Source organism: Larimichthys crocea, chromosome XIII, assembly GCF_000972845.2.
Source record: "Larimichthys crocea isolate SSNF chromosome XIII, L_crocea_2.0, whole genome shotgun sequence".
Lineage (NCBI taxonomy): Eukaryota > Metazoa > Chordata > Actinopteri > Sciaenidae > Larimichthys > Larimichthys crocea.
This window is the reverse complement of record NC_040023.1, coordinates 16,654,344-16,663,731: the sequence shown is the minus strand read 5'-3', so window position 1 is coordinate 16,663,731 and position 9,388 is coordinate 16,654,344. Positions and strand designations below refer to the sequence as shown.

The window sequence follows — 9,388 nt, the reverse complement described above, 5'->3', positions numbered from 1 at the left end:
TTTTTTTTTTTTTTTTTTTTTGCAGATGAGGTGGTGACGAGTCACGGGCCCATAGAAGCAGACAAAGAAAATGTTAGACAGGAGCCATATTCCTTACCTCAAGGCTTTATGTGGGACACTCTGGATCTCAGCAATGCAGATGTTGTAAGTACAGTGTTTATCTCAGACACTGCAGCCAACGATTACTTTCATTAATTAATCTGCTGATTATTATTTTGATTAACCTATCAGTTTCTATAAAACACCAGAAAATGCTGGAAAGTGCCCAAAACATCATCATCATCATCATCATCAAATGTCCAAAACCTCAGATAGGATAAGACTATAGACCCATTAAATCTTTGCCATTTGAAAAATGACAATTGATTTTCTTTTGATCTATTACTTGATTAATTGGCTAACCACCACAGCCCTAAATTGCATTTTGTAGAGACTAAACAAAAACAATGGTTTGCTGTGTCTTTTTTCAGCTGAAGGAGTTGTACACATTGTTAAATGAGAACTACGTGGAGGACGATGACAACATGTTCAGATTTGATTATTCACCAAATTTTCTCAAATGGTAAACTCCCACTTCTTGTTTATTACTTTGCTCTATGTTTAATCAGCTGCTCACCAAATATAGATAGTATTTAAGTGTCTTCTCTCCCATTAAGCTTTTCTTTCCTCCCCTCTCAGGGCTCTGCGTCCGCCCGGCTGGTTACCACAGTGGCATTGTGGAGTGAGAGTGTCCTCAAATAAGAAGCTCGTCGGCTTCATCAGTGCCATCCCTGCAGATATCCGCATCTACGAGACGTGAGCGCTCATAAGTGATCATACGCATTTGGCACAGAGCTGCAACATGAGTCGATTGAAACCATTTTACTGTGATGCACAAGTCGTTTTCTCCTTTCTCCTTCTGCTGTTTCAGATTGAAGAGGATGGTTGAAATCAACTTCCTGTGCGTCCATAAGAAGCTGCGTTCAAAGCGCGTTGCTCCAGTGCTAATCAGAGAGATCACACGGAGGGTGAATTTAGAAGGAATATTTCAGGCGGTATACACAGCAGGAGTGGTACTGCCTAAACCGGTGTCCACATGCAGGTATGCTATGCTGTATTCAAACATTAAACACATAGGACACGGTGTCAGAAAGTCATTTAAATCCAATGCTCATTGACTTTCTGGTTTCTCTGTCTGCGTCAGGTATTGGCATCGTTCTCTGAACCCCAGGAAGCTTGTGGAAGTTAAATTCTCCCACCTGAGCAGAAACATGACGCTGCAAAGAACCATGAAACTCTACAGACTACCAGATGTAAACACTTTAATCTGTCAGTCCTGTATCGCTCTTTACATCTCCTTTTGACGGCAGGAGCTTATATGGACTTTTTGTCTTCTCTACACTCCTTATAGAGCACCAAGACTCCGGGTCTGCGGCTGATGGAGAGGCGTGACATCCGCCAGGTCACCGAGCTGCTACAGAAATACCTGAGACGTTTCCAGCTTGCACCTTCTATGGGAGAAGAGGAGGTGTCTCACTGGTTCTTGCCACAGGACAACATAATTGACACATATGTAGTAGAGGTATCTCAAATCAGTTTGCATCCTCAAGATACTGGCGGCCTGTCTGTCGATTGTTCTGTTTAAACGGCGCCTCTCTTTTTTCAGGGTGCTGGTGGTGTGCTGACAGATTTCGCTAGTTTCTACACTCTGCCCTCGACCGTGATGCACCATCCTCTCCATAGGAGCCTGAAGGCCGCTTACTCTTTTTACAACGTTCATACACAAACCCCGCTACTGGACTTAATGAATGATGCACTGATCCTGGCCAAACTGGTACTGTTACCCTCCGCGTGGAGCCACTATCAAATCTAGCGCCTAAATAAATTAATTACTCTTGAGCATTTTCATTGATTTTCATGCTGCTGTGTACCTCATCATGATGTTTTCTTTGTGTGTTTAACAGAAAGGTTTTGATGTCTTCAACGCCTTGGATCTAATGGAGAATAAGGTGTTCCTGGATAAGCTCAAGTTTGGCATAGGTGATGGAAATCTGCAGTATTACCTCTACAACTGGAAATGTCCCCCGATGGACCCCGACAAGGTCAGCAGCACGATTTGTCTGAGCTAACGATCAACTATTAGTCAGTCTTCGGTGTTAAGATCCAATAATGAGACATGAAGTAGGTCCAGGATTATTTTGTAGACATTGTCGTGCAGTCTGAATTGTCTATTTAACATCTCTGCTGCCTGTTTTGCCACATTTAGCGGAAACAGACTTCAGTAATGTGTAATTCAGTTGCTAGGAAACATCTGCAGTGCTGTCCAGTCAAAAGCTATTAACTATGTAAACAGAAAGTTACTGTAGCATCTCAAGCTTTAATATTAGTTTTAAGGAGGCCAAATGTTATATTTAACTTTTTACGGTTTATTTATTGCCAAGTAGGTTTTCACATACAGAGAATTTGTCTTGGTGTTTTGGGAAAGGACTGAAAAAATATAAAATGAAAAGAGCTGTGCAGAGTATTCACCAGGTAACGTACAAAGGTTACAGAATGTTTTTAAAATGTGCAAGATATTAAACAAACGTAGTAATCCAAAAGATGTTAAATAAAAGGTGAAAGGTGTGTGTTAATATAAAGCATAGAGTCAGTAGACCCTACGTCGCTGTAACATGTAGGCTCTGGGTGGGTGGAGGGTGAGAGTCGGTGTCAGAACAGGCCCAGCCCTTGTTGATGAGGTCAGCGGTGGTTTGTGGCGTGAGCTTTTGGTCATGATGGACTGCAGCCTACTGCCAGAGGGGGGTGTCTCAAATCGTTTGTGGGTTGCCTGGTTACATTGGCGACAATTTTGACATAAAGGAATAGGGAGAACAAAACGTGCAGCACAAAATAAAACCATTTTTAATATCTCTTTTTCATCAGTGATATTTAAATATTGCTGTTACAGTCAAGACTTTTAAAAGTTAGTGTTGAGCTTTGCAGTAAACCAACTGTATTTAGTCATTCAGTCTAGTCTTGGTATGATGTGTTTCTTCATCAAATGTAATCTTCCCAGTGTACATCAGTATTGAAACAACATCACTTGTCAGGTTAGCTTTGTTAGTATTATTATTTTTTTGTCCAAACGCCCCTAACAGCAGGTTACCGTCTGTTTTCCAGGTTGGCCTCGTGCTTCAGTAGCAGGTCTCTCCACGGCTGCTACACAAACACTGATCAAGAGGTCGACAGCGATCTCTGACTATTCCTTACCTGGACATACAGGTAGCCCAAGCTAGACAATGAGAACTACAACAGTAAAAAACCACCATGGAGACTGGGAGGCGGTTCGCCCGTCATCACGAACATTCTCAGTTCACCTGGAGGTGAAAACTCTTAAATCATCAACATCCTGAATGTGAAGTCATGCTATGCCTGAGATACTCATACAGTACAATGCTCCTGACATGCACACTCACATTTTAAACAGTTTGACATACAAGAGGATGCCTTGACATTGTGAATTTTGTTTAGTTCTTCTTCCTCAGCAGACACCACGTTACAAGGGACCGGCATGTCATTTAATTTCGCTGACACTGAACTATGTAAATGATAATCAACAAGTAATCGTGACCACAGAGCAGAACTGTTAATTACTGAGTCCCTACTGTAACTGCACAAGTGCAGTATAAGAGGGTATTAAAGGCAGTCGAAGAGTTTGTTTTTCCCGTCCCGTCTCATATCATCGCGGTCAGAAGTTTCTCTGCTGGCTGCTACGGGCCTCAGTAGAATTAGAAAAGTTACTATCATGTTTCTGTGATAGCTGACGTATAACAGAAGAAATTTGTTCCCTCAAAGGTTCTGGAGAAAAATATCAACTTTTAAACACACGCAGAAACACAAACACAAACACAAACACATACACACAAAGGATATCATCGTGGAAGGACTCATCCAACTGGTGCATTGACATACATGTTTTTTTTTGTTTGTTTAAAATATATAGTTACGTGTACATTTAAAGCCAGATCATATTTATTCCTGTAGTGTGAGTTTGGGGGTTTTCGGGAGGGCTGATCCAAAGTATTTTTCCTCATGCGTAGTGTAGATGTCACTGAGTTTGTTCAGACAACATGGGTTTAAGTGGTTTTTGATGAAGAATGTATTTGCATCAATGAAGCACAATTTTTGAGTTCCTAACAAGCAAACAAGGTTTTGTTGTTTTTTTGTTTTGTTTTTCTTTTTAAAAGGGTCAGATTTCAAAACAGATGGGTTACCGTACACACTGTACAATCTTGGTTTTTACAAAGGATGTGAACTGTTTTCACGTTATAAACCCGTTTCTAGAGTTAGTATTTTTACTAGAATATTCGAACCACATTGTTTGGTTATATTCAGTGAGAATGCTCATGCAGATCTTTGTAGTAACGAACACAGCTTAGGGTTATCTGCATGCGAATGGTTAAATTAGAGGCAAGAGGAGCTGGAGCTGAAAAAAGTAGTGATGCACAAGCAAGGCGGTTAGAATTACAGCACCGGAAACACAAAAAAAGTACAAATTAAACTATAGTTGTGGTGGATTTAATTTAGATTTTGTACAAAACAGTTTTCAAAATAGACCAGATTTCTATCTAGCCTGTTTTATAGTGCAAAAATGGCTTATTTACTTTGAAAGATGCGTTTGGTTAAATCATATTTAAAAGCAGCCAAGGTCAGATTTCTTTTGTTAATTTAGTCATTGCCACACAGAGAAACTACAACTTATTCTTTCAGTATCCTGTTGCGAAGCAGTGATTAAGATGCCCCTACAACTCAGCTGATTGGCCAGACGTAAACATTTCTCTCTATAATTAATAATACATACATAACCATCAGCCTGCAGCAAGGATGTTAAATGTGTAATTAAGCTTTCAGATCAATAAAATAAACATAACTGAACATTCAGAGCGTCTGGGGAATAATTTAGCATGAACTAAGAGTACAGTGGCTGAGTAAACAAACGTATCAGTAACTGCATCAGTTTGAAATTTGAGCTTTTCCAGGTCCATTTTTATCGACTCCTCTGTTTTGTTTTTTTAATGGTACTGTATTTGTGTGTCTGAAAAATATACTGTGGGTCATTTTTTATTTTTTATTTTAGTGTGTCGTGCAGCTAAATGTGTGAAATTCTTTGAACGGTTCTGATATTTATAATTGTACTTTGCAAAAATGTCTTAAGACATAATTCCTCTTCTGTTTCTTTCCAGTATTTCCCTGAAAATTTCCAGTTTAAAAAAAAACTTCAAACAGATTTTTGTTTGAAGATGAAGATATGATTTAATGATCAAAGGTTAAAAAAATGTTTTTTAATTGTCTTTTTGCTCTGGGTTTGTTACTTTATGTGTGATGTTCCTGTTCGTGTGGCTCTGCATAACTTAAGAGGTAGAGGCTGCTGCCATTTTTGTTTTTCTGTCTGTGACGTAATTTGCTTCTCGTCCCTTTATATATTCGCAAGAACAGGACAACCAACAGACAGTCAGTGTTTTTTCTTTTAACCATTGAAAGGTTGAATGAGTTACATTCACAGAGACGTTACCGTCATTAATTTAGCACTGAATCTGGGTTACTGAGTCAACAGTGTGCCTCATGGATGTTGGTCGTGTTTGCCTGCAGCTTTTTGAATGAACTTTGAGCATGTCAGTTCTGCTGCCGTGATGATTTTAGCGTTGTTACCATACCCTTTAGTGAGAACTCAACCCGAAGTACCTGCCTTATTTAAAAAGTTTTTTTTGTTTTTTTGTTTTTTAATTGAACATTTTGAAGGGTGGGGGTGTACTTTTGAAAACGACATGCAGCTTTCTCTAACTGACTGAAGAACAATATTTTTATTCAAATCCATCGTAAGCTGTGAAAAAGCTGAAGAACTTGTACCAGCATCATTTAGACATGACCCCATGCAAATAACAATCTGTTTCAACACACACACACACGTCAGCTATACCAGCATGGATATTTGATTGAATAAACTCACTTTAAAAAAGGAACATGTGTGATGATCTTCTTTTTAATATGACAGAGGGGCATATTTACAGCCTGTGTCAGTGTGACTGGCTGGGTCTTCTGTGGGTTTTAACTTAGTATTTACTGAAATATAAAACAGTTTAAATGGTCTGTGGTGGCCAATCTATTTAGAGAACATGGCAGATATAGAATATGACTAACAGTGTTTTCCTTAGTGTATAGTCACCTGAACATAGGAATATTTGTTGTTTTGGTACCTTAGAATGAGCCTTTTATATCTAGTCCATGTTTCTACCATGGACAAACCACTTTGGCACGAGATGGACATTTTGTGGCCACCGTAGTTTCTCCTTTATGCTTGGAAAGAAAGGGTGAGTGGAGGGTATTGTAATTTGCATCTACATCACTAGATACCACTAAATCCTACACACTGCACCTTTAAAGCATCACATTACGGTTGTAACAAGGTTTCCTGCATGGAAACCTTCACATCCTCCATGCAGCTAGCTGTTTTTCACTCATCTCTGTGCTCATTCATACGAATGAGGGTCACTAAGANTGCTTGGAAAGAAAGGGTGAGTGGAGGGTATTGTAATTTGCATCTACATCACTAGATACCACTAAATCCTGAGGGTCACTAAGATGTTAATGCATTGTTTAAAAAAAATGGTGAAATCTTAAAATTACACGTTTTGTACAAGCAGTCCTTTTTCAAGCAAGCATCAAGTTGTCGGTAAATTAACTGTAAGGTGTAAGTTGTTACAAATGGCTGCCCAAACAACTTTCAGAGTTGTCACACGGGGTTAAAAGAAACCCAAAACATTTCTGTTCAACAAAACAGATTTTTATCGGACCTTCTTTGCTCTAAATGATGAACTATTTCCACGTCTTCAGGTCTCTACAACTCCTTCAAATGAAACAATCCAAAAGCAAATGACTCATGGCCACATTAAGGTCATAACATGTGACAAGGCAAAAAGCCAAAAAACAAAAAAACACTGGAAACTGCTGAGCTAAACCATGCACATGGAAAAAACAAAACAGGAATGGTCCTTTCAGTATCTAGGCAGAGTTTCTATGATTTAACTTTTGTTTTTCTTTTCTTTGCAGAGTTAGCGACTATTCTTTTCACTGTGAGAGGTTGCAGAGCGATGGCTGCAGACTTTGTCTTCTCCTCAGATTCAGTCTCAAGCTTCCTTTTCTGGCCCTTCTTCCCACCAGCTTCCTCTTCCTCCTCCATGTCAACGGGGTCTTCAGGTGCTACACCGTGGAGCCAGGCAACATCCAGTGAAGGCACTTTGGGTCTAATGGCTTCGATAGTGTCAGCGAACGCCTCGTCGTCTTTTGAGGCACACTGTCTGAATCCCAGCGCGAGAACACTTTTCAGTCCCAGCAGCTCCGACACACTGGAGCTCAGCCGGGGCACCTGGCAGGCCGGCACACCTCTCGTGACGCTCAGCGTTATCAGGTGATTCGACATGTGTGCTGGTTTGATAGACTTGCACACAAGTAACAGTTTGAGCTCGTTCCTCTCCAGAGCTTTGGTGACCTCGTTGATGCCAATGGCCAGCTGTCTTCTGGTTGCCACATCTGTCCAGCCGTTTTTGGGAGAATCCTGCACCTGTGCCTCCTGGCTCACCTGAGGTTCTGATGTAGCAGCAGGTTTCTGATCTTTCTTCTTCTTCCACGGGCGAAACACTTTGACCTCTTTCTTCTCAAGCCCCGTGGAAACCAGCTTGTCCTTCAGGACATTCAGGATGAAATGCATGTCTTCTTGAGGCAGTGGGCTCCATTTCGGAGTGAAAGGTGAGGTGAAGGAGGTCTTGGCTGGAGCGTGCCTTTTGAATTCCTTTTTAACAGACTTTCCTGGAGTGGCCATACCTCATCTGAAAATAAGACAAAACAAGAAGTATGTTTACATAACGAGTGCAGGAGAGACCAATCAAATATATACATCTCATCTGAATTCACGGTACAAACATGACAAATATATTTGAATAGTTTGTCCACAAGAGAACTTTAAACACAGAATAACACAAAGATAAAACAAAATCAATCAGTGTAATGACACTCCCTTAGCTCTTCTTTCTTTATTGTACTACTAATAGAGTCAGTCGAAAAAACACTTTTTCCACGCGAGCGATGAGACATGACAACTTCCTTTGTCTTTTAAAACGTTTACTCAAAAACAAAGTAAATTACAAAGTCTGACGCACAGTTTAAAAGACTGTGTTGATCCACCATGAAACTTAAAGTATACACAGTCGGTTACCATAGTTACCACTGTATAGTGACATCACATCATAGAGCATAGAAACGTTTTTAACCTTTTACACATTACTAATTGTGTATTTTAAACTAATTTAAACGAATATACTCTAAGCCTTATATGAATTATAATGAAGTTATCAATCATTTTTAACTGTTTTAACTTAAATTCCTATTGCTTAACTGGCCCTTACAAGCAGTAATGGAGATAAATAACATTACAGTAGATAAAAAATGTAGGACACATACAAAATTGAAGGGACAATAAAAATAAATTATGACAGAAGATCCAAATTATACAGATACACCCATCAGGCATCATGACCACCTGCCTAATGTTGTTTAGATCCCCCTTTAGCTGCTAAACAGAGCTCCTGTGAAGGTCACCTGCTATCTGACACCAAGTCCTTTAAGTTGAGAGGTGGTCGCTGTGAAAAATGTCTATTCCTGAATCATCTTTGAGGCAGTGAGAGAGGAAGCTGCCATCATGAAAGTGTGTGCACAGTCTGCAATGATGCTGAGATAGTGAGGTACAGGTCAAAGTAACATCCACGCAGGCTCCTCATCAAACACGTGTTTGTGTTTGAGCTGAGCAGCACCATTAATTACAACAATTAAAGTCAAACTACACGAGTTATTATTAATTTAGCACTTTCAGCACATAACGCAGTGACATAGCTTTGGCTGTGATTGTCTCTGAGGTGTCGCTTTCTCTCATCGACATTATGACATGTCCACAACACGAACACAAAGTTTAAAGTTTAAAGTTTCTTCACCTGAGTTTAAATCTTCAGCCCTACAGCACGGGGAGACCACAGGGAGCCGCCATCTTGTTTGAATTGACATAACTTTATTTAAACACACACACACACACACACACACACACACACACACAGCGCCGACCAGCGGTCACAGGGCAGTACGACATCCACATGGTTAAAACTTTAAATAAATAAATAGGAAAAAACAACAACTGAGATATAATAATAAATAAATAACTACTACTACCAATATTACGATTGCGACTTTTACTACTATAATAAAAACATTTTATTCATCAGTAACGTACTGTAGTTTTACATGTAAAAATAGTATTTTAGATAGATAGATAGATAGATAGATAGATAGATAGATAGATAGATAGATAGATAGATAGATAGATAGA

General features: G+C 39.6%; 2 protein-coding genes across 2 annotated transcripts in view; one reads left to right on the top strand and one right to left on the bottom strand.

Annotated features, from left to right (window-relative positions):
• Positions 1-5,978, top strand: part of nmt2 (N-myristoyltransferase 2) — a 10,275-nt gene extending 4,297 nt beyond the window's left edge. The window contains exons 4-12 of the mRNA XM_010736026.3: positions 26-144; positions 471-562; positions 679-795; positions 911-1,081; positions 1,184-1,292; positions 1,391-1,561; positions 1,646-1,813; positions 1,944-2,081; positions 3,139-5,978. Of these exons, the coding sequence (XP_010734328.1) occupies positions 26-144; positions 471-562; positions 679-795; positions 911-1,081; positions 1,184-1,292; positions 1,391-1,561; positions 1,646-1,813; positions 1,944-2,081; positions 3,139-3,159 (1,106 nt within the window). The 3' untranslated portion in view covers positions 3,160-5,978. The remainder of the gene's footprint in view (positions 1-25; positions 145-470; positions 563-678; positions 796-910; positions 1,082-1,183; positions 1,293-1,390; positions 1,562-1,645; positions 1,814-1,943; positions 2,082-3,138) is intronic.
• An 804-nt stretch (positions 5,979-6,782) lies between these two features.
• Positions 6,783-9,104, bottom strand: rpp38 (ribonuclease P/MRP 38 subunit). The gene is made up of 2 exons (XM_019270662.2): positions 9,000-9,104; positions 6,783-7,841 (listed from the first exon to the last, which is right to left on the bottom strand). Exon 2 carries the CDS (start codon positions 7,832-7,834, stop codon positions 7,031-7,033), a length of 804 nt encoding a protein of 267 aa, XP_019126207.2. The 5' UTR covers positions 7,835-7,841; positions 9,000-9,104; the 3' UTR covers positions 6,783-7,030.
• Positions 9,105-9,388: the final 284 nt, after the last annotated feature.